Genomic DNA, 24,548 nt, shown 5'->3' with positions numbered 1-24,548 from the left:
AAGAAAGAAAAAAGAGAGAGAAAAAGAAAGAGAGAGGACATAAAGAAAAGAAATAGGGGAAAGAGATCAAAGGGGATTCTTTAGACACTTGTTAGAAACCAACATTATTCCAAAAGCTTCCAAAATCCAACATACATGTTAAGATACTTAACTGTGACTTCCTTAGAGAAGCCTTTACCCATTCTTTTGGGTGTGCATAACTCTACCCAAGAGTGCCTCTCTTTCTATTAACAACTGCATTCAAATCTGTGGTGGTTTTGTTCTGTTTTGTTTTTGTTTTTTCAAGACAAGGTTTCTCTGTGTAGCCCTGGCTGTCCTGGAACTCACTCTGTAAACCAGGTTGGCCTCAAACTCAGAAATCCACCTGCCTCTGCCTCCCAAGGGCTGGGATTAAAGGCGTGTGCCACTAATGCCCGGCACTTTGGGTTTGTTTTTGTTATTTTTTATTTGTTTTAGACAGGGTCTTTGCTGAGTAGCCTTGGCTGGCCTGTAACTCACTATGCAAACCCAGCAGGCCTCAAATTCATAAGAGATATACCTGCTTCTGCCTCCCAAGTGCCAGGATCATAGGCATGCACCTCCATGCCCTGCTTTTTGAGATTTTTTTTTTAGTCTTACTATGTAGGCCAGGCTAGCTTTAACATCACAATGCCGCTGCTTCTTTCCAAGTGTTGGAATTGCAGGTATGAGCCACCATGGCCAGGTAGGTCTCTGGTCTGCCAGTGCCCACAAACAGGCTCAGTCCATTCTCCATTTGAGAAATGTATGAGTGAAACCTGCTCATTTCTCTCAGATGGCTTCTCCTCACACTTGAATGAAATTAAAACAGACACTGGCTGTGTGATTAGCCCATGCCTTTTGTCTGTCTTCATGTCTCCATGCTCTACTTTACCTGGGCTACAATGACCTGCTGGCACACACACACAAACAAACACACTCATACACAGGTTCTCCCCCCGCCCCATCTCTCTCTCTCTAGCTTTGCAGTCAGGACCTTCCCACTTGACACTGCTTCCTTTGGAATACTTAGCCAGATCTTCTGATGGACCATGCTTGCTTTTTCTTTACATCAGGTCATATACTTTGTTATTTGTTCCCTGTCTCCTCCATAATAGAAGGAAAACAGGGTTCCTGTCCACTTCATTCACCACTGTGATGCCAGTACCTAGGCCACTGCCTGGCACATAATAGGGCCATAACAAATACTTAAGAGTGAATGGGGACGAATATCTTTGCCATCTGACTGGCTAAGATCTTGAAGCTGGTAAGCAGCAGAGATAGACTCAAATCCTTACCTACCTGACTCTAGGCTGTAGACTGTCAGCCATTTTCAGGATGCTGGGTTCACTTTGTTAATGACACTGATATAGAACCCAACACGAATGTCACAACCAACAAATTCCAGGCAGGATTCTAGGCAGTTGAATCTCATGCTTTTGAGAGTTTTACCTTCAATTTCCAAGGAACAAAATTCATCTCCCATCTTCAAGGGGCCTAAGGAGGGCTGCCTTTGTGAGGCTGACTGTGACTTTTGAGCTGACAGCAGATTGAGCTGTCCTCAGAGTAGGAGACTCAGGGCTTGCTTGGAACTCAGACAAAGAGTAGCTCGCCAATTGGAGCAGGTTTTGGGGGCACACCTACCACCAGGCCAAGTGGTCTGGGCTGCAGAACGAGGCAAGGGGCAGCAGATGGCAGGGAGAGGAAAGAGCTGAAAGCATAAAGCCTCCAGCAGCTCTGTTGCTCCAGAAGCCCTCTCACCAGCCTGCTGTCTTCAACTCTTGGAGGCAAGTCAGATTGTTGAAGCTCAGCCCAAGTGATTAACAATGACAGCATTTCCTATAAGAGGCACTGTTGTAACACTTTGTGTTTAGTGTTCCTCATAACCCTATGATAGTGGTGGCTCCATTTTCTTTCTTTCTTTCTTTCTTTTTTTTTTGGCAAGTGAAGCACAGACTGTAATTAACTAGCTAGAGAGCACAGCGTAGCAAACAAAGAGGTTAAGAGGAAACTGCAGGCGTCATATAAAAACATAGGCTTGAAGAGCTACTGGAATGTCAGCCTTACACACACACACACAATCACACATACACACACACAAACATTCATACACACAAACACACACACAGCTTTGCCCATTCTGCTCAGCCTGAAGCAGGTACTACAAAACAGGACTCCTTGATCTCTCCATCCTTAGGGGGAGTAGAAAAAATGAGCTAAGCAGGCCTGGAGTGATAGCCAATAACCTGCTTGTTCTTTTCAGTCTTAAGGCCCTCCTATCTGGGAATCCTCCAGACAACATGGTGGATCTCTCAGGCATTCCATTAACTTCACGGGACCTGGAACGGGTGACCAGCTATCTTGAGCGCTGCGGAGAGCAGGTGGACAGTGTGGAGCTGGGCTTCACGGGCCTCACAGATGACATGGTCCTACAGCTACTGCCAGCCCTCAGTTCCCTGCCTCGTCTCACCACACTAGCCCTCAATGGCAACCGACTGACCCGGGCTCTGCTGAGGGACCTCACTGACACCCTTAAGGACCCCAGCAAGTTCCCCAATGTCACATGGATTGACCTGGGCAATAATGTGGACATCTTCTCACTACCCCAGCCCTTCCTGCTCAGCCTGCGGAAGCGCTCTCCAAAACAGGGCCACCTACCAACTATCTTAGAGCTGGGTGAGGGGCCAGGTACTGGGGAAGAAGCCAGGGAAGGTAGGACTCAGCAGGACCCCACAGGGAGCCCTGTGACACCTGCTAGGGGCCAGGAGAGTAGAGAGGCTGTGATTCAGACATGACATAGAAATAGGGGTCCTAACCAGGGAGTCCTTCTGGATGGCCAAGGCAGGTTAGGGGTCCCTGGGATCAGGGGAATGTCTGGACAGCCCTACTCAGCTCTCACCAGTATTAGATCAGAATACTAACCGGTCCTCAAACCCAACTCCCAGTACTTGCTCAAGGGCCTCAGATGTCTCCATTCAGCTGCTCTCCTAGACCAATGCACCTGGACCAAAAGTTCTTTATTGGGCCCACTTACAATTTAGGAAGGTATCATAGGCACCTACTCTTAAGACATCTACCTACTTCCCAATTCCCAGGGCCTCTTGAAGGCAGCATGTCTCAGACTAAGTGTGGAAAACCAAGTACATGCTGCGGACCTTTTGCTGGCTGGCAATCTTACTGTGTAGGGCAGTACCTTGCCTAGCTCCCTTACTCAACCAGCACTTTTTCTACCAGCTGTTTCAGGTTCTCCTCCCATAATCTTTTCGCTTTTCAAAAACTCACTTACCAAGGCTCCAGAACTAGTTAAGTCCTAGTTAAGCAAAAGGGGAAAACTGGGGGGGTTCCTAACACCCATAAGCACTCCTCGTCCCCAACAAGGAGCAACTGCCCAAGAGAACTGTTCTGAATTAAATGGTCAAATCTGAACTCAATGGGGAAGCACAGCCTTACTGGCCAGGTAAGCAAACTAGTTTACAGGATCTGGACAAGATGGTACTTTGCATGGTACTGCACAATCGCAGCCAAGGACAGGAACTGAGTGTGGGTGCCTTACATGCTTTGGAATCTTTGTCCAAGTCTTAGGTTGTGAAAACAGCCTAGACTGACCAGAAGTTTACAGTGCTAAAGCTGGACTGCTTAACACCTGACACTCAACTTTACTCTTCAAATACAGGTTTTTAAGGACCAATACCAAAGACTGCTTGATTATATATGCAGTGCTCTTTTGATAGTTAACTGCACACACATCTTAATTCACCCAACACACTGGCAATCAGTTTTATAAGCAAGAGTTTATTAAAAGGTGCAGAAGATCCTGTGGTGCGCAGGATTACCAAACGTGCCCATCCAGAACAAAACTGGCAGACATCACTGGCAAGTTTGCTTTCAGGATGGCTGGAGACTCCTCTGGAATACAGCCTGCAAAAGAACTCAATTTCAGAATAACTCCTGCCTGGATCAATAGCATTTAGAACATTTAAAGATATTTTCAGAAAACCATAGGCTCACCACTACCAATCTGCCGGTAATTCCAGCTATTTTAGGTGATATCATCATTTGATATCTTTTTCCAGAACAATGACAGGCAGTAGCTGTATAGACCAACTCACCTCCTCTGCTGCTGCCAACACCATCTGCAGCCTTGCAGTCAGTTCTCAGAACTTGAAAAGGACACCCTAAGATTATAGAAGCAGGTAATTATTTCAAATGGCAGCCTCCCAAAACCCTTTGTTTCACACACACACCCACGATTTTTCTTGTGGATTTCTCTTTGTAGCCCCCACTCAAACTGTAGACCAGATTGGCCTGAACTCTCTGCCTGCCTCTTCTCCAGAAACCTACAGTTCTTAGCACATCCTAGACCTTACAAGGAGAGTATTTTTTAAGTTACTCAAATACGGCTTCAACTAGCCACCAGTGAGCTGGCTCTGGCCAGACCACATACATGAAAATATTAAGACCCAAGTTAAAGGACTGGAAGGTCTAAGAGCTCTTCCACAAGACCAGGTCTGATTCCCAGCACTCACAGTGGGTCACAACAGCCTCTAAGTCTGGTGCAATTTTTTTTCTAGCATCCAGACATCAGACACACACACACAAAAATGGCTCTGCAATTAAGAGCTATGCATTCTACCTTGCCTTACTTAACCACCTCCATCAGCTACAACCAGTATTGAGTACAGGCAAAAATTGATTGTTTACTTCATGGGAGGCCACAGCTGTTGACAATCTTCCCCCAACCTAGGATTACAGCAGTTGTTCAAAGTCCAGACCAAGTTCATCCTGAACACCAGCCACTGGTGTGAACTTGACTGCAGTCAGCCTGGAGCAGTTATCGTCACGGTACTTCTCACTAGTGACTTCATCACAGCAGTCAAACTTGCCACTCCCACGAGTAGTTTCAGCCATTACGTGGAGACCGGTCTTAAATTATGCATGTGCCCACGTGGGTGGGTTAAGTGTGAATGAAGTCTCCTTTGGCCATAAAATGTTGGGTTCCCTGCAACCAGGGAGATATATATATACACCTGGCTATGAACCCCATCTGATACAAAGTGTCTCTTAACAGCTGAGCCAGCCCCAGGAGGAAGGTAGCTAGGAATACTTCTGCATAAAGCATGAGTTCAAGTGCAATCCTTATTTTAAGGCTGTGCCTGGAACGCACTATCCAGTAACACAACTTAAGCCACTTGGATGATTCCAGAAAACTCTTACCTCATGGTGGGATACTGCTCCTACTCCACGTTCTCAACGTCCCGTCTGAAAGGTTAGGAAAAATAACAATCAAGAGACAATTCGGACACTCATGTTCAGCACTGAGTCGCCGAGGCTTGAATGACTGCAGTCAGCTAAATAGGGTTGTCGTCAGTTGTCGCTTCGGACGGCACTTCCTATTATTTCTAGTTTCATCAGTGCAGTCGACACCCCGCCCACGCGCGTCGCCCAGCGATGCAGACCTCAACTTACCAGGCTCCCCTAGATCTGTGCGGCGCCCACGGCGGTGCTGAGAGGCTGGGCCCGGGCTCAGCATCGCTCCGGACCGCCATCAGCCGGTCACGGCAAAGGCACCAGCTGCAGGACGGAGAAGAACGCGATCCCATGATGGCTGCAGAGAAAAGGCGCGGGTGAGCGCCCTATTCTTAAGGGCTCGGAATAGACCACTCCTCACACGACGGAGGTGAGGGCGGCAAAGGCTCACGGGAACTCGTAGCGCACCTAAGCAGGCCCGCCTCGCTACCCGGGTCTCCCCCGTTCTGTTGAGCGAGTGGTCTCCACCGCCCCGGTGGATTCTGGGTAAGGAAGAGTGCGGCGCCTTCCACCGCGCCTGCGTGATGATTTAAATGTAGACTCGGCTTCCTTTCAGTGCTTTTCCGCCCTATGGTTTTCTGTGAATTCTCAGTCTTTTGTTTGTTTGTTTTTTTTTGGTTTTGTTGTTTTTGTTTTTCGAGACAGAGTTTCTCTGTGTAGCCCTGGTTGTCCTGGAACTCACTCTGTAGACTAGGCTAGCCTCGAACTCTCGAACTCAGAAATCCACCTGCCTCTGCCTCCCAAGTGCTGGGATTAAAGTCATGTGCCATCACCGCTCGGCTCTCAGTCTTTTGTAATTGCGTATAGAGTTTGCAAACGTGTAATCGGACCTGACAGTGCAGGCCTGTAATCATAATCGATTAGGAACCCAAGATAGGAATTCGAGTCCAACCTGGGCAATTTAGAGAGCCCCCGTCTCTAAATTTTAAATTAAAAAAAATAAAGTGGGCCAGTATAATCTAGCTGGGTGGTGGAGAGCCTGCTGTGTAAGCACGCGTTTAATCCTCAGGACCTGGGAATGGAGGGTAAAACATTGGTTCACCTGAGCTAACACACCGGAGACCGCTTTTTCAACATATCCACGGAACCTCTCAAGACTATGCAGACGGCCCTCATCACATTCCTTAAAGAACTATAGGGTCAAAAAGCGCTCTTGATCCACTTCCATTGCCCCCTGCTCTTTCTGCTTCTGACCGGAGAGACTTGCACTGGGCTTAACTCATGGGGATAAGAAAACTGCTGATGCTATCTCTTCAGTATATGAGCATGTTTGGGTTTCTCTTAAGGGCTGGGAATGCAGTGTTTCCCTAGCAAACATGAAGTTCTGAGAGCTATCCCCAGCACCTCATAATCTGGGTATTGTGGCAAACTCATGCTCTATGTGGAAGCAACAGAATCAGAAGTTCAAGGTCATCTTCAGCTATGAGGTCAGCCTGGAATATGTGAACCTGTAATCCTAGCATTCAGAAGACTGGAGTAGGGTTCTTCTGAGTTCAAGACCAACCTGACCTACAGAATGAAATCCTGTCTCAAAACACTTCAGTGCAAAGTCTGTTGAGCTGGTACATAAGATATGCTAGCTTCTACCTAACAACACACACATCAGTGTTTGCATGTACTTCTTATGCAAATATGCCGAAGAAGCAACTCATTTTGAAAAAAATTAGAAAGGTGGTCATGAGATTGCAATCTAGGTGGTCTGAGGAATAAACAGAATTTTAATGAGGGGAGGGAAACCCAGGCCAAAACATTCATAAAGGAAATAAGATCATTTCTTTTGGAGCCAAACATGCTTGACTATGGTGAGGAACAAAGATACATATTTCCCAAATACCATGTTCTACACTGGAAGTGTCTTGGGTCTTTTTGGTTTGGTTGGTTAGTTGGTTTGGTTTGGTGCTGTTTTTGAGGCAGGGTCTCTCTGTGTAGCACTGGCTGTCCTGGAACTTGCTCTGTAGACCAGGCTGACCTTGAACCCGGACATCTGCCTGTCTCTGCCTCTTCAGTACTAGGATTATAAGCATGTGCCGCCACCACTGCCCTGCTTGTTACAGAACATGAAAGTCATTTGTTGGGGACCTCAATTGGCAAGTTACAGTAAAGAGGAGGACTCTGTTGTGAGTTTCAGGTGCTACCCAGTGACATTTTTTAGCTTTTGGATTTGTGGAAACTAGTGGTCCGTTAAGAATGTAAGGTTTTCACCGTCACAAGGATGTTAACTCAGGGGAAAAGGGATGTGGATGGCTTCAAAGGGAGCAAAAATAGCCCAAGATAATAATTTAGTTCGAGTTTGAAAGCTAATTTCAATCTTGAGTCATTTGGCCTTGAATCTTTAACAGAGGTGCAGCTCTCCCTTGCCCTCCCCCTTTTGGGAGTTTCAAGTTGCAGAAACTTGTAGCAAACGTCAAGTCATAGAGTCAAATATGAGGCACTCCAGGCTTCATGAATAATTAAGAGAAAGTACTAAGGATTTTTCATCAAACTCCCCTAAAAACAAAAGGTGTGCAGGGTGGCGTGGGTCTGGAATTCATGGGCAATGAAAGCACAAGGCAGAAGATACTGCTCTCAGGCCCAAAGAGTTCAGAAGTGGACTTGCTTGTCTTATGTCAAGAAGGTCCTCTGGCTTTCCTGCAGTAAAGAGCCGTGGAAAGCTGAAGACTGGGTGGGTAAAAGCAATGATCCAGAGCTTCCAGGAGGAGACTGGGACCCTAGAGGTGGGACAGTGGCTTTATTTGCCTTGTGGAAGAGGACAGGAGGAGAATGAGGTATGGCGGGTGAGGGTTTCTGACCAGACTAGCCCCTGACCTGGGTTAGCTCTTAGAGACACACGCAAGTACTACCAGATGCAACATTCCAGTAACTTAAAAAGAATACTTCTAGAAGACTTGGTTATGCAAAAAAAAATTTATATTTCCACCAAAATTCAGTCCTCTATGGTGTGGCTGGAAAGATTTGTTACTCTTCCCTGCCAGCCTGCTGCCACATCTGGACCATCAGTGGGATTGGTGGACCTGAAGAAGCAGATGGTCTTCCTCTGAGGCACTGTTCTTCCCAGGTTTTTAAGTTGGGTTCTTTTCATGACCTGTAAATAGAAAGAGGATCACTGTGGCTTTGCCCTCGGTGCATCCCCTGGAAGGAGGTGCCAGGCATACAAAAGAGGGCCACAACCTTGAGAGACCACCATATTGTGGATATGACAGCAAATTCTGGAGCCCCACCTCCCTGATTTCCTCCTCCCAGAATCTCCTGACCCCTTCCATGGGCTACTCAGGGGTTTCCTCACAGAATTTTAAAGATCCACAGAGCTGACAGGCTCTGTCAGAAACCAGAACCTCTGAGGCACACTGAAGAGAAGGGGGAGCAGGTCAGGAAGCTAAGAGGAGAGAGGTGATCCTTTTTGGGATTTAGGGGTGGATATGGACACCCTGGGAAGATGAGAGCCCAGAGACACACAAAGAACATAGAGTAGTGCAGTGGGAATGGCTGTTGTGTTGGCAGAACTCTCGAGGAACGAGTCAAATGGCTCTGGGGCTTGACAACAGCATAGAAACAGTAAAGCTTATGACCCTTCTAGAGCTGTGTAGCAAAGGCCCTGTGTAGACATTGGCTACATTATCCAGAATGGAGTAGTACAAGCCTGAAGGAGACCGTTTTCTCTAAAGATTGGTGTAGATGCTGAGACACCTTGTGGGTACAGAGGTTCAAGGGTAAGGGGATGCCTGAGAGGCCAAGGATCAGCATCAGATAGGAGGAATGGGCAGAGGTCCCAAGTCCAGGTGTTAAGGTTAAAGCTACATGCATGCTGCCTGCTTGGACAGCCCCAAGGCTGTTTCCAATCAAGCCAGTGTGGCTAGCTCGCAGCAGGACTAGGATTTGGGTATGGAACACCTGGACCAGATGAGCACCCAAATGACTCACTATCCCGGCATTTTGTGAAGGGCTAGAGAAGGGAAAAGGAAGCCTTGATGTGAGGATAGGAGGCAGGAAACCAGCAGACCCAGGGCCAGCAAGATGCCAGGAGAGCCTCCTTGTTACAGAACTTAGGCAACTCGGGAGATTATTAGAGAGAGGGTTGGTGTATTCGGCAAGAAAGAGGAGGGACTGTTGAGGAGAAATTCACAGAAGCTTTGGACAGCATCCATGGGATGGGAAGGAGGAGTTGGTTTTGGTGGAGACAGCAAGGTAGAGACAGGAAGGCTGTTACAGGGCTAGAACAGAAGGCCAAAAGCCACAGAGATGTACAGGAAGTGACTTCTTCTGGGGCTTAAGGAGGTGGGCCTTAGGTCAGATAGGCTGGCCTGTCAAAGGTGGTCCAGGGAGATGCCAGCAGTGCTGTAGACCAGGACAGGATGGGGGAGTTCAGACACATACTCCCTAACTTGCTCCCTTCCTGGGAACCCAAATCCAGCCCTGGCCAGTACAAAGGATGCCACTGATAACTAGGGCAGCAGAGAAGAGGCCAGAGGCACTGCCTTGCAGAGTACTGAGAGCTAAGGATCTTTCTCCAGACAGGCCAGCAGGGCAGGCTTGGGATAGAGGGACCAAGGCACCAATCCCAGCAGGAGGAGCAGGTGTGGGCGCAGCTGCAAAGCAATCACACCACCTGGCTCTGAGTCCCAGCAGGACTTTCAAAGGCTGATTTGCCATCAAACCCACAGCACATGCTCACAAGAAACAGGGCAAGGGCTCCAGCCCCAAGGCCACTCACCAGTGATGCCTGCCCCTGTCGGATCCTCAGATAAGGTGGGAAGCGTTTTCTCCCATGCCGCCCAATTTACTTCCTCCACCCTGCGGGTGACAGAAACAGCTCTAAAGTTTAGGGAAGCTTGCAACAGCCCAGCAGGTTTTCCTGTAGGTGCGGCTGGGGGTGGGGGTGGGGCTGGGGGTGGGGGTGGGGGTGGGGGGATCACTTCCAGGGACTGAATGAGTAGTGAGGAAGATAAGGATTTTTTTCCCTTTTCTTCCCTTCCCTCACCTCACATTCTCCATCCCTGTGACTCTTCATTATGACTCATAAGGCCAGGTATCCATGTGGAGGAAGAGGCCCCCCTCCTCCCCAGCTGTTCCCAGTGTCTGACTTTCCCAGAGCGACCAGAGGAAGTGAGACTGGATGTATCTCTGTGCTTCAGGTTCTGGGCTCTTTTACAGCCGCTTTTCGTGAGTAAAGCCCCCATCTTCTCCCTTGCTCAGCTGCTGCCCATAAAGGTGTCTGCTGTGGCTGGACATTCCCTCTCACGGAAAACTCATCCTCTCTGGACACTGAAAAGCTTGGTTTCCGTGGAAGGGGCATAGCTTCAAGAGCAGACTGGAAGATCAAGGGATGAGGGTAGCCAGCGTGACCTCAGAATTCTGGCTTCTTGGCCAGAGGGTAAGTCAGAAACCACCAGGGAGTGGACCTTAAGTTTGTACCACTGGGATGGCAACGTCGACAGGCAGTAGCAGCAGGGTCAGGGAGTGGGGTCTGGGTGTTTCTTAGATCCAGCAACCCTTACTAGTCCAGACAGAATAATCTTGTTTTCCTCAGCCTTACCTCTCCCACCACACCTGACTCCTACAGCTATTTAGGAACATAAGGCTATCCTGAGTCAGCCAGCTCCCACACCCCCTCGCCCCTTTACCACCCTCGCCCCCCCCCCCCCCCCCCGCCCCTTCCCCCCCCCGCCCCCCCACCCCCCGCTCTGCCCTGCCCACTAGCTCACCTGAAGCACCAGCGCTCATCAGGGATACCATCCCCCCTGGTGCCAACTTTCAGCAGCCTCCCTGCCCGATGCCTCTTCCTCCTGTACCACCAGTAACCATTCTCCATCTCCAAGACAGAGATGGCTTTCTGGGGACAAAGGACACATCAAATAGTAGCCCCAGGGACCCTGCTTGGAGGGAGAAGGGCCCAGGGCAAGGAAATAAGAAGATGCGCTCACAGAACTTTACAGTATATATGCCAAAGACACAAATAGGGAGCTATCTGCAGTACTTTTCCTGTGGGACACAAAGTTCTGTGATCTTCCCAGAATCCGTTTCCCCATCTGGTAATTAAGAGAAAAACACCACAGGTGGTGTTTGGGAAGTGAACAGGTAAGGAGTGCTCAATAGTAGCTTGTGCTTATGCGCTCCAGGCTATATCACTTTCCCAGTGTCCACACGCACCAGTTGTCTCAGCCCCCACTTGAGGATCAAGGTGGAAATGGCTGCAAGGACAGCAATAATTTATCAGCAGAGTCCAACCTCCAGAGCAAGGCTCTCCCTGGCCTAAACCTACACACCCTTTCTCTGGCCAAGTCAGACACACACAGCTAATGCTCGGTGCTGAGGTGAAAGGGTGTCAAGATGTCATATTAGACCCCGCCTCCAGCAAGCTGTCCTGCATCCTCCCATATCAATCCAGACTTTACATATGTGGAAATCAGGAAGGGCTTTTTTCTTGTCTCTGCTGGTTTTGTAGTGCATAGCCCGACCAGTAATAAGCATTTAAGACATGCTTGCTATTCAACCATGGTAATTCAACGCATATAATCCCTGTACTCAACACTGAGGCAGTGGAATTGTTGACTTGGAGGTCAGTTGGTGATACATAGTGAGACTCTTGTCTCAATAATAATAACAAGGGATCATGATGAACACCTACTATGTTCCAGGTACTGTCCTGGATGCTTCATAAGCCTAAGCTTATTTATCTGATCCTCACAACAACCCTTATAAAGGAATGAATGGCGACAACTTATTGGCTACAACCAGCCAGCAGGTTGGTTCTGCTGGGCTGAGTCCATGTGATTGGATGCTGGGCCTGTCAGTACCCTCCACTGGAGTGGGGCTGGCTCAGCAGGATCCCGAGGGTGAGGTGATGCTCACTGGCAGTACCTGCAACTTCCAGATGCTCCAGCTGTCAGTGGCAACACTGTTGACAGTCTCACTCATGAGGGCAATGAGCATGTTGAGCAGCAGGACGTAGGTGAGAAGGACATAGGCCAACAGAAACAGCAGCAGCACCCCACGAAAGCGCAGCTGTTCTTGGAACGCCAGCTCCCCGATCCCAATGGTTAACTTGAACAGCTCTAGGGAGGCATCCAGAATGTCCCGAAATGGGACTGGCTCCTTCTCCTGGCCCAGCATCACTGTGGTAGTATCTTCAGGGCGTTTGGAACTTCGGACATCCCGGCTCAACCTTACTAGGGCTGTAGGTAAATAAGAAGGGGGAATCTCAATCTGGAAGACCATCAGGCGGCCTATTGGGTGGGTGGGGCAAGAAAGGAGTATTTGGACTGTCAACGTGACTCTGTGAGTAACGGTGGGTGGTGCTGCTGCAAGCATGAGGACCTGTTTTTGAATCTCCAGCACCTGTGCCAAAAGCTGAGTGTAGGGCTGCCAAAGATGGCTCATCAAGTAAAGGTGTTTGCTTCCAAATCTGATGGCCTGAATTTGGTCCCCAAGTTCCACTAGATGGAAGAAGACAACCACCTCTCATAAGTTGTCTTCTGACCTACACACATACACACACACACAAAGAAATGTAATTTTAAAATTCTAAAGCTTCATATGGCTATAACCGCAGCATTGCGGAGCAGAGACAGGCAGATCCCTAGAGTGCACTGACCATGCTAAAAAAAACAAAAAACAAAACAGTGAACTTCCGGTTCAGTGAAAGACACTACTGTCTCAAGACAGGGAGAGATAACAGAAGTGACCCAGCATCCTGCTGAGGCCTCTCTGCATGCATGCACAGCAGTCCACAGACTCACATTCACACACACATGCATGCACTACACATGAACACTAAAAATTTGAAAAGGTCTTTACCTACAGCAAAGCCGAAAAGGAAGACTAGGTAGACCAGCAGGAAGCGCAGCAGGTCTCGCAGGATGACCTGGAACATACAAGCCCAAGGGGAAGCCTGGGTAAATGGCCCATGCATTCCAACCCCAGACCCCATTAGTAGGGTTCCCTTGTGCACACTCACCCCTTCTACAGACTGTGTGTACAAACATGGGTCATTCTGAGCCGAAGGAGCCTTTTAAAAATCTACCTCCAGCTCAGTGGGTCAAAGAGCTTGCCTGCATGCATGAGGGCCTGACTTTGATCCTAACCACTGAGCCATCTCTCCAGTCCCTATTTTACAAGAATTTTATTTAAACCCCAGACACCTGTACTGTCTGCCTTCTCCCTCCCCCACACTTGGCCTTTTCTGATTCTTGTCCTCCTGCTGTCTTGAGCACTTCCCACCCCCACCCCCCTTGTCCTGGCTCTTTGCCTTCACTTTTATTGCTCCCTCTAAAAAGGGTGCTCCTTCCTCCACTCTAAGGTGGCTAACTCATTCTTCCAGGTCACCAATAAGGGACTGTCAGGTCTAGCTCAGTGGTAGAGTCCTTGACTAGCTTGTATGGAGATCCAGTTTCCTCCTTCTATACTGCATAAAAAGAAAAAAAAAAAAACAAATCCTCTTCAAGCCCTGCATGGTGGTGCATGCTTTTAATCCCAGCACTTGGGAGGCAGAGGCAGGCAGATTGTTGAGTTCAAGGCCAGCCTGGTCTACAGAGTGAATTCCAGAACAGCCAGGGCTACACAGAGAAACCCTGTCTCAACTAAACAACCCTCTACAGAAAGGTTTTGTTCATCATCTCTAAACTGTCATCTGTCCCAGTCATTGTCCATAAAGCTGTCCTGAGGGTTTCCTCTGTAGGGGTTTATAGTCAGAAACATCCTGGGCTGTTTACTTAGCACTTTCATTCCCCAAGATGGAACGACAGCTTCAGAAGAATAATAATGTGTCTGGTTTGTTCTGTATTGTGTTTCCAATACTTAGAAAAGAGCCTGGACCACAGTAGATGCCCCTAAACACTTGTGAAATAAATGGGCATGGACTCATACAAATGCCCCCATGTCCCAAGGCTCAGACAAATGGATAAGTGAATGAGCATAGTATCTGCTCCTTTATGAAAGATGCACTAGTTCCTACATAGACACCTGCCAACAGATGTATGCATATGCATCTGCATATGTTTGAAGACATCCAGGTTCACCCACACCCATACATGCAGTCATGGAGGGCAAGCGTCTGGGAAAATGACACATGGGCAAACAGCTCATGCTTCCTTCCACTCAGGATACCTGTAGAAGATAGCTCCTGACTCATGAGGCCAAAAGGAAATTACTGGGAGGTGTGTCCAGCCCTCCCTTGTACGGCTGTACCTGGTCCAACCCCATCTCTCACCTTCTGGATCATGACACAGTAGATGCCCGTGTGTTGAAAGCCACGTGTATAGTAAAGCAGGTTCAGCCAGCCCAGCACTAGGGATAACACTAGCAGGGGGACGTGCCATTCAGTCGCCGTGAAGTACAGCACCTGAGACAGCACTGTGAACAGAGCCTGGGCAAGGCTGGATGGGGGAAAGATCTGCATCAACTTCCAGGCCACTTGGCAATAATATCCCCCCAACTCCTATGAGACTGTGCCAACCACCATTGACAGCCTCCACCACCTCAGGAAGACTCTCTGTCTAGAGCTGGACCAATCACAGTGTAACCTCTAACCTGGGCAAGTTACTTATTCTCTGGGCCTCCTACTTGTAATAATGATGATGCCTGACTCAAAGAGTGTCTTCAAAAAGTGAGCTACTACATGGAATGAGGCCTTACAAAGATGGAAACATGAAAGGACCCAAGCTGTCCAGCAGCCAGGATTCCCAGGTCAGGAGTATATTCCCATCCTTGTCCCCTAGAACAACTCGGGACCCTATGTTCTGGCCTCTACAACCAGCTTGGTATGCTCTGCTACACCTGCCACACTCAGAAGAGGAAGACTCACAAGAGGAATTCAAAGTAGCTGTCCATGGATGAGATCCAGATGAACAGGCGCCTCTGCCAAAAGTACCACAGCTGTGGAAGAGAGCAGTCAGGGTGTTTGTGTGTGCCTAACTTGCTCTTAGCTCTAAGTGCAAGCCAGGCTGCCCCTGTGACCTGTGGCCTAGATTCTAGCTACCCCCACTTGCTTCCTAGTATAGGAACCTGACTAACACCACCCCAGGGGCTAAAACTGTAGCCTTCCAACACCTGTCCCCCCTCAATATGTAGCTTGTATTGGTTGGTTTTATGTTGACTTAAGCCTGAGTCATAGGAGAGGAGGAAGCTTCAACTGAGAAAATGTCTCTGTAAGATGGGGCTGTAGGCAAGCCTGCAGGACATTTTCTTAGTGACTGATGAGGGAGGGCCCAGTTCATTGTGGGTGAGATCACTCTTGGGCTGATGGCCCTGGATTCTAGTTTAAAAAGTAGGCTGACAAACCATGAGGAGCAAGCCAGGCACTCGTGAGCCCTTCTACAAGCTGAGATAACTTTTGATTCTCTTTCCAAACACACAGCTAAGAAGTATGCAGATCATAAACCTCTAGTCCAGCTACTTGGAAAGCTGAAACAAGAGGATCACTTGAATTCAGAAATTCAAAGACAACTTGGACATCATGGGGCTTCCTGGTCCTCCTGGATCCAGAAGGAGTGCCTGCATACTACACATAGAATGGAGGAAATGGTCCTTTGTCTTCATCTCTCCCTGGCCTTCCAGGTTGCACCCTGTGTTCCAGCCAACCCCACATTGGTGTCACATTCTGCTCTCTCTAAGAAGGTCCCCGTATCTTGATATCTAGCCTGCTTACTGCAGGTCTGCTGCCAGGTTGAGATGTCTTGCCATAGGATTTAAACTGAGCTCCACTTACTAATTGCTTCCTATGCTCAGCAAGTGAAGAATGGCCCAGGCAGCTGAAGGATCCGGGGTGAGGGTCTCAGGCTTGATTTTATGGGTACAGAGCCTGCACTGCCAGAAACACAGAAGCCCTCTGCTATCCCAAGGTACCCCAGAAATCATAGCAATAAGTGTGCCAGAGCCCCAGAAGGCAAGGCCAGACCCCTCCACTCTACTGAGGCTGGATCTGGGAATCTGTTTCTGCAGCAGTGAAGGGTGAATAGCTAACTTCCAGTAACGTCATGGTTTGCTTCTTGGTTGACTGGGAGCTACATGAGATAGAAGAATAGGAAAGAGTCCTTACCTGGCCCAGTAAGAGGTAAATACCCCCAAGCAGGATGAGAATGTGGCCCAGAAGCAGCATGGGTTCCCCAAAAGTCGCTTTTGATGAGGGAATGGCTGGCTGAAGAGACAAACACTCCCATAAGACCTAGAGTCTTGGGTCCCAAGAGCAGCAGCCCAAGAGCCTCAGGTGAGAAATGATTCTGAGCCTACACTATGGTGAGGCCGCTCTGAGCCACAGAGAGGACAAGGCTCTGGGGAAGGGCCCTGATTCCAGCCCCTTAGCAGCATATGATATTAGTATTGGACTTGGGGCCAGATTTCCTAGGTTTAGGTCATGTCTACCACTGAGAGTTTCCATTACCTTAGATAACATAGTTAATCTTCCTCTGCCTCTCCAGTAGCTCAGTAGTAAACCCAGCATGGCAGTCCTTTATTCCAGAGGCTGCTGTGAGTGGTCATCAGTTAATACAAGCTGACCACTTAGACTAGCATCTCACATCTGGCAAGCATTCAGTAAGAATTCATTCCCATCGCTGTCTCCATTGCCCTAGGGGACTGTTTCCAGAAGAGCTCTGGGTACATCCCTCAAGCTGCCTAAGCCTCAGTGTTCTCTTTCCTAGGATGGTGCTCCTTGCCCCTTCTTCCCAGGGTTGCTTCAAGCAGGTGTGCCCAGGATGGTCCCACCCAGCTCTTGCCTGGTCCAGGGAAGGCTGGTGGTAGGCAACTATGGTGAAGATGAGCATGTAGACCAAGTAACAGGCGAAGTTGAAGAAGAATCTTGGGATGAGCCGATCCCATTTCTCCTGCAGAAGCTTGTTCAGTGGCTCTAACACCACCATGCGGTGCCGATGCTATGGTGGGAGGAGAGCACAGTATAGGAAGGACAAAGCTGGATAGACCCTCTGACAAGCACCCACCTCACAACCCCCTCCACATGAGGACCAAGAGAAATGGAGAGGAGCAAATGGGGAACAGGTTCCCATTCCCAGGATCCCTAAAAAGTGCTTCCCATGAGCCTTCACTCCATCAACTCTACTACAACGTGATGGAAGGCTTGCCCTGAGCCAGAATCTCTAGGCAGACCAACGCTCCAAGGACTCACCGGACTCTTGCAATGAAAAGCGATGATTTCCAGCACCGAGTTCTTTTCCCAGCTGTCCACAGAGGACAGGTCATACAGTGATACACGGACAGGACCATAGCACCACTCGGTGAACTTTCGGGAAAGGGGCTGGTACTCTCCTGAGAATTCCCGCTGCAGGATGTGCCTGAAAATCTAAAGGGCAGTCACATAAGCTCACCTGCTAGTTACCCTGCCTGCACTAATGCTGGGTCAGGGCTGGGGAACACTGAGCCCCTGCAGAGCACAGAGATCCTACCATGTTTCAGCACTTACATATAGTCAACCAAGCATGAACTGTCGGGTTTACATTCCTACATATGGACGAGCAGGTTGACCCTTTCTTCCCCCATTCTGTCCCTGTGGATTCCTTTCCTGTGTTCCTCAGATAGCACAGAGATCCCAGCTGGGGACTGAAGTCATTTAAAATCGGAGACCACCAGTTATGCATGTGTATGCACATCTGTGGTCGGGGGCAGAACGTTTAACAGACTAGAAAGGGATCTCTACTCCAAACAGCTTAAGAAATCTGACTTCACATACAAGGACAAGGAGGGTACAGACTGGGAAGAAACCTACACAACACGTAGAGCCATGCCTTTAGATGTTTGTTTGTTTGCTAGCTTGCTTGTTTTAAATGTCTGTATGGGTGGTTCACCTGCATGTATATCTGTCTGTGCACCACATACGTGCAGTGTCCATGGAAAACGTGAGTATTAGATCCCCTGGACTGGAGTTACAGACTGTTGTGAGTGGCTCTGTGTGTGCCAAGAATCAAATTCTGGTTTTCTGGATGAGCAGCCAGTGCTCTCAACCACTGAGTCTCTCTGCAGCCCCAGCCAGGCCTTTAGACAACAAAGGTTCTCCAGCAAGAGCACCAGGAGTTGAGAGCAGGAAATAGTATTAAAACTGTTCCTTCTAACCCAGGTGATGGTAGTGCATACTAGGAGCAGAAACTAGTACTAAAATTGTTAATTATAACACAGGCAGTGGTGGTGCACACCTTTAATCCCAGCTCTAGGGAGGAAGAGGCAGACAGATCTCTGTGAGTTCCAGGCTAGCTTGGTCTACAGAGTGAGTTCCAGGACAACCAGGGCCACACAGAGAAACCCTGTCTCGAAAAAACAAAAACCAAAACCTGTTACTTATTATGTTTATTTTATTTTGACCTTTAAAATGTCTCCTCATATATGACTACAGACTAGACCTGTGAAGCAGCTCTAAAAATAAAATTTAGATACTTGCAAGGCACTCAGGAGGGAAAAAAAACAAAGAGTTGGATAGTACTTACTCTTTCTGCCAAAAGTACTTTCAAGCAAATCAGTTTTAAACATTAAAAGTAAAACTGTAGGGGCTAGAAATATATCGCGGTGGTTAAAAGCACTTGCTACTCTTGCAGAGGACCCTGGTTCAGTTCCCAGCACGCATACAGATGTTCACAACCATCCATAACTCCAGTTCAAAGGGCTCAAATACCCTCTTCTGATCTCCACAGGAACTATGCACACACGTGATGCACATATACACATGCAGGCAAGTCACTCATATGCATAAAATAAATAAATCCAAGACAATTTTTATATAAATTCAAAATAAATAACAGTGCCAGGTATGCTGATGCATGCCTGTAATTCCCAGGGAAGCCAGGAGAGGCCAGAGCAAGGCAGCTAACTGGGTAAAGGCACGTGCTTGCTATCAAGCCTGACGACCTGAGCTTGATCCCTGGAACTCACAGGGTGGAAGAAGAGAACCATGTCCTGCAAGTCATCGTCTGACTTCCACATACATGCTATGACATGTGTTCACATTTATGAACACACATGATAAATGCAAATAGAGTTCAAGTTCAACCTAGGCTGATAAAACCCTGTTTCAAAGCAAACCAACATAAAAAGAAAAAAATCACAGAAGTCTGGAAGAAAAAATATATATGTATATTATATATAATGATAACATAAAGAATTATGCTATTATAGAGCATGCAATACAAGCTATATATATATTGCAATGGCCAATCTTCTCAATAGGATCTAGAACTGATGAAGAGACAGTGTCTGTGCATATGTATGAGTAGTTATTTCGACTAGGTCAATAGAGATGGACAGACACATCTTACATGTGGATGTCACCATCCTATGCTGGGGCCCTGAGCTGAATAAAGGGAATGTAAGCTGAGCATGCGTGCTCATCTCTACCTGCTTCCTGACCACTGATGGCAGTGAACAGCTGCCTCAGGCTCCTGTTGCTATGCCTCCCTGCTGTGGTGGACAGCACCCTCAAACTGTGAGCACCCCACCCCCCAAAAAACCCTTCCTTAAGTAGCTTTTGGTCAGGTATTTTGTGTAGCATCATGGAAAGTAGCTAGTACACATATGTAGCAGGTATATAAAATACAATATTGGTGCTGGAGAGATGGCTCAGTGGTTCAGAGCACTGGTGGCTCCTCTATAAGACCCAAGCCACATGGCAGCTCACAACTGTAAGTCCAGTCTCAGGGGGGTCTTACTCCCTCTTCTGGCCTCCAAGGGCACCAGGTGTGCATGTGGTGCACAGATATTTATGCAGGCATATATCCATACATATAAAAATACATAATTTTTTAAGAATACTTATTATAAAATATATGATTACATCACATATCATATATATCTTATAGAATGTGTTAAGCAATAGGAAAACTAAGGAATTTTAAGTAAAAGATCATTACACTCGCATACATAAAAATTCCATTTGGCTTAGTTACTCACACAGGGACTATCTTGCTAAGATTGGTCTTGAATTCTTGGTTTCAGATGGTCATCTTGCCTCAGCCTCCCAGGTAGCTGAGAGTATAGGCAACCATGCCCAGCCACAAACACAAAACATTTAAATTCTACATATCAAAAACAAACAAACAAACAAAACACTACTACCCCTTTTCTCTCCTTTCATTCTTTCTTTTTTTCTTTTGTTGTTATTTTTGTTCTTTTGTTTTTTGGAGGTATGTCTTTCTTTGTACCTCTAGCTGGCCTGCAATTTGCTGTATTGGTCAACCTGACTTGTAATTCATAAAGAACCACCTGTCTCTGCCTCCCAAGTAATCATACTTTTTTAAGCTTACAATGAGAGGGAAAAAGTGTCACAGTAGACAAAATCTGAAGGAAAACAAATTACCCCTGCAGTGGTAGCCCGTGCCTTTGATCCCAGCACTGGGGAGGCAGAAGCAGGTGGATCTCTGAATTTGAAGCCAGCCTATTCTACAGAGTAAGTTCCAAGATAGCCATAGCTACACAGAAAAACATTATTTCAACAAACAAACAAAAACAAATCTAATAGCAAGAATCATAACAAATTAGACAATATATAAGATAAAGGCTATTGTGTTAGTGTGAATGAAAATTTCCCCAGAGGTGTTTAAAGACTTGATCCTACCAATTGTTGATGCTGTTTAGGTAGGTTTAGGGGTTGTGGGTGTTCTGCAGGCTGTAAATCACTGCAGATAGGCTTTGAGTTTTAAAAGCCATGTACCATTCCTCGTTTGTTCTCTGTTTCCTACTTGGCTGTTGAGCTCTCAGGTTGCTATTCCAGCCACCGTGCTTGCCTGCTGGCCTTCTTCCTTGCCCTGATGTGATGGACCCTTATCCTCTGAAACCCTAGGCCCAAAGAAACCCTTCTCTCTCCAAGTTGCCTGGCCATGCTGATTTATCACTGCAACATAGAAGTAACTGATATTCCTGTCTCCCAGAGGCTGGAGAGATTGCTCAGTGGTTAAGAGCACTTGCTGCTTCTGCAGAAGATCCAAATCATTTCCCAGAACCCACAAGGCAGCTTACAGTCATCTGTAATTGTAGTTCCAGTGAATCCACCACTCTTTTATGGTCTCCATAGACACCAGGCATTCTCCCAGTGTATATACATGCATGCATGCATGCATACATACATATATACATACATACATACATACATACATACATACATACCTACAGGCAAGACACTCATGCACATACAAAAATAATCTTTTAAAAAACATTATTTCCTAATAACAACAACTACAACAAAAAGAGCTCATTTGACTTTAAGAATACTCCCAGTGTTTGGTATTGTAAACCAGTCAAAATTCCATGGCTGAGGAGCTCTCAGAACCTATACACAAACTTACTATAGCTGTTTGTCCCAAGCAACATGGCATCAGTCTGCCTTGTGAATATTTATATCTAGACCTGTAAACAAACACTACACCCATCTATAATCAGAGAGCTTCTCTTTGCAAGGAACTAAGGTAAATGCAGAGACCCGTGGCAGCTCAGGGTGTGAGAATAAGTGCCCATTGCCTGTTCCACCCTACACAGGATGTTTCTACAGCCCCATCCCAGGCTCAGGGAACATTTCAGAAGAAGTTGAAAATAATGTTAGCTAGAAGATGGGGAAAGGGCTGAAAAATGAAGTCTTCCGTGCATAACATAGCAATTGAAATCATGATCTTATAGCCTGCACTTGGTGGTCCTGCCCCAGCCCTGCACCAGACTGAGCCTGTCAACAGTAACCATAGTTTGGGGAAGACTCATCCTACTGAACTGCTGTCTACTAACAGCTTCTTGGAGGGTGGCAGTCGTTGCCATCCTGTGAGCCTGTCAGGTCCTAATTCATGGATAGTTTGAAACCTATGATCGCACAGATGGCCCCGGTTACAATCAGTTAAACAAGACAAAACAAAAAGAACTGAACATGAGAAAAGAGTGTGAGGAGATGAGATTGACAGGGAAGGGAGGGAGATAATGAAGGGTCCAGAGTGAGAGGGACCAGGATGCATCCAATACATGTGTACGTGTATGCATGGTCTGCCTGAGTCCTGCTGCAGCCAAGAGAAGCAGGGTAGGCACGGTGCTCACCTCAATTTTGCCTTCCTTGGCAGCCAGCTTCAGGGGTGTGAGGCCTTGATGGTTGCAGATGTCCTCAAGCTGCACGGTGGGGCAGAGACGGGCCCCCATTTGGAGAATCTCGTCGTACATGTGGATCACCAGTGCACTGTTCTCAGGCGAGTTGTCTGCAATCATTACCAGAGCATGCAGGACTGTGTTGCCCAGGGAGTCAGTGGCCTCCAGGCTGGCAGGCTGGTGTGGGTTCTCCAGAAGGTATTTCACCACATCCCACTGCTTGGTGCATGCAGCCAGAGAAAGAGGTAGCTCTCCTGTGAACCAAGAGGGAACCTTGAGCCTTTGCCTCCACCCTAGGTACTCTTCCTGCTCCTCGGACAGAAGGCCATGTCTCTATCAAGAAGAATAAGAGGCAGCCAACCAGATCTCCCTTCCTCTCCTTGCATCTTGTCTTTAACAGAACAGACTCACTACCCCTTAATTCAAATTCTGCTTGATCAGGTTGGTTTTGATTTCACAGAGGTTTGTTGTTGTTGTTTTGTTTTGTTTTAGTTTTGTGGTGGTAGTAATGTTTTCATTTATTTATTTATTTTGAGGATTTGAGGAGGGATGTTAAAAGCAGAACCCAGGGGGAAAAGGCTCATTTCATAAACTGATAGCCAGAGCAGGACCATCAGTATTAATAGACATACCACACACACACACACATGTTTAAAAAGTTGAGGGAGCTGGAGAGATGGCTCAGCAGTTAAGAGCACTGGCTGCTCTTCCAGAGGTCCTGAGTTCAATTCCCACCAACCATCTGGTGGCTCACAACCATCTGTAATGGGATCTGATGCCTTCTTTCTGATGTGTCAGTGGCAATGTACTCATATACATAAAAAAAATTCTAAAAATAAAATAGTTGAATCCAGGGTCTTCTACATGCTAACCACAAGTTGTAATTTAATTCGTCTGGTGGTTAGAAGTAGGTAGACTGGGGTTAAGTGCCAGCTCTGCCAATCACTAACCATGTGACCTTGGACAAAGCTTGACCCACTCTGTGCCTCAGCATAGCTAAGAAAAGCTTCCTCACCAAAATAGAAACAAGTTCCTTGGTGCTTTCGGAAGAAGCGGCCACAGGCTCGGACGTGAACATTGGCTCCATTCTCTACCAGCAATTTCACGCACTGCAGGTTCCTCTTCTCTATGGCGATATGCAGTGCACTGTGGCCTCGGTAGAAGTCATCCGTGCACTGGGCATTGACAAGGGGCTGTGGATTGCCGGAATCCCTGTCAATCTGCAGCAGCGGCAGGATGCAGGCATTGACCCCTTCCTTAAGGTTCAGCACAGCCTTCATTAGGCACGTCTTTCCAGTGGAGCCTTCTGTAAGGAGAGGGGAAGACACCGGCAATTCTCAAAGAAAGGCTGGACCGTCTGCCAGTTTCTACAGCAAACCCAGGCTCCAGAGTGCCCCATGGGAGGCTGAGATATTTTCCCAGTTGCTATATTCAACTGGTGAGAACACAACTCAGTTGTAAGATACTAAGACTTCAGAGTACAGGGATTAAAATACCACCAGGCTTGACTGTAATTACTATCTTAACACCAAGTTTCTAATATATATGTAGCATTATCTGCGTGTGTTGTTGTTGTTGTTGTATTGTTGATGCAGGGTCTTGCTTTGTAGTTCTGGCTGGCCTCAACCTCCTAAAGACCCACCAGTCTCTGCCTCCCAAGTGTTAGGAGGACTAAGGGCATGTGCCACCACATCCAACCTTGTAACATTCAGTATCTGTACATGAATACCCAGGGCAGGGCTGAGGATACTGGGTTTGCTCTCCAACACCACATAAAGCCAGTTATGGTAGCACATGCTTGTAATCCCAGCACTTGGAAAGAGGAGACAAGATCAGAATAATCAAGGTCGTCCTCAGCTCCATAGCTGAGGTCGGCCTGGACTACAAGAGACCCCTGTGTAGTAAAAATAAAAAAATTAAATTCAAATCCAGGGTAGAACTTTCAAGTGTCTCCTTCACTTGAACGGCCCTGACTCCTTCAATAAGTGACTTTGCCTCTCTTAACTTATTTTTCTTTTTGATAAAGGGAAATATTCTAGGGTTATTATTATAAACACAAGAATAGCATAAACAAAGTGCTTAGCTCACAGAGGGCCAAGCAGGTAGCAAGTGGAGGTCCTAAACTACAATCCGAGCAGTCATACACAGGCACTGGTGGATTAAGTAGTGGCCAGTTTACACCAAGAGAACACCTGTGCCAC

The 24,548-nt window shown here is 47.4% G+C and overlaps 2 protein-coding genes, 1 long non-coding RNA gene and 2 other non-coding genes across 6 annotated transcripts in view; 1 reads left to right on the top strand and 4 right to left on the bottom strand.

The window, feature by feature from the left end:
* Positions 1-695: 695 nt before the first annotated feature.
* LOC114614429 (leucine-rich repeat-containing protein 75A) lies at positions 696-3,694 on the top strand. The gene is made up of 2 exons (XM_028760057.1): positions 696-703; positions 2,261-3,694. Exons 1-2 carry the CDS (start codon positions 696-698, stop codon positions 2,790-2,792), a joined length of 540 nt encoding a protein of 179 aa, XP_028615890.1. The 3' UTR covers positions 2,793-3,694.
* Positions 3,695-3,769: 75 nt separating this feature from the next.
* On the bottom strand, positions 3,770-5,596 carry LOC114614427. Its single transcript, XR_003710329.1, has 4 exons — positions 5,464-5,596; positions 5,212-5,256; positions 4,107-4,172; positions 3,770-3,915 (listed from the first exon to the last, which is right to left on the bottom strand). It is a non-coding gene; the product is annotated as an uncharacterized LOC114614427 (long non-coding RNA).
* LOC114614431 lies at positions 3,984-4,055 on the bottom strand. The gene has a single exon (XR_003710331.1). It is a non-coding gene; the product is annotated as a small nucleolar RNA SNORD65 (small nucleolar RNA).
* LOC114614430 lies at positions 5,340-5,413 on the bottom strand. The gene has a single exon (XR_003710330.1). It is a non-coding gene; the product is annotated as a small nucleolar RNA SNORD49 (small nucleolar RNA).
* A 3,884-nt stretch (positions 5,597-9,480) lies between the features above and the next one.
* Positions 9,481-24,548, bottom strand: part of Trpv2 (transient receptor potential cation channel subfamily V member 2) — a 27,242-nt gene continuing 12,174 nt past the window's right edge. For both annotated transcript variants that reach the window (XM_028760056.1, XM_028760055.1), the window contains exons 4-14: positions 23,363-23,653; positions 22,303-22,601; positions 17,417-17,590; positions 17,010-17,165; positions 16,334-16,432; positions 15,101-15,171; positions 14,507-14,672; positions 13,096-13,162; positions 12,160-12,473; positions 11,004-11,131; positions 9,481-10,092 (exon numbers count right to left, since the gene is read on the bottom strand). In XM_028760056.1, coding sequence (XP_028615889.1) covers positions 9,951-10,092; positions 11,004-11,131; positions 12,160-12,473; positions 13,096-13,162; positions 14,507-14,672; positions 15,101-15,171; positions 16,334-16,432; positions 17,010-17,165; positions 17,417-17,590; positions 22,303-22,601; positions 23,363-23,653 — 1,907 coding nt within the window. In that variant the 3' untranslated portion in view covers positions 9,481-9,950. The remainder of the gene's footprint in view (positions 10,093-11,003; positions 11,132-12,159; positions 12,474-13,095; positions 13,163-14,506; positions 14,673-15,100; positions 15,172-16,333; positions 16,433-17,009; positions 17,166-17,416; positions 17,591-22,302; positions 22,602-23,362; positions 23,654-24,548) is intronic.

This window comes from Grammomys surdaster, unplaced genomic scaffold (genome assembly GCF_004785775.1).
Source record: "Grammomys surdaster isolate TR1022 unplaced genomic scaffold, NIH_TR_1.0 126389, whole genome shotgun sequence".
Taxonomy (NCBI): domain Eukaryota; kingdom Metazoa; phylum Chordata; class Mammalia; order Rodentia; family Muridae; genus Grammomys; species Grammomys surdaster.
The sequence above is the reverse complement of the archived record's forward strand: the minus strand, read 5'-3'. Positions and strand labels throughout refer to the sequence as shown.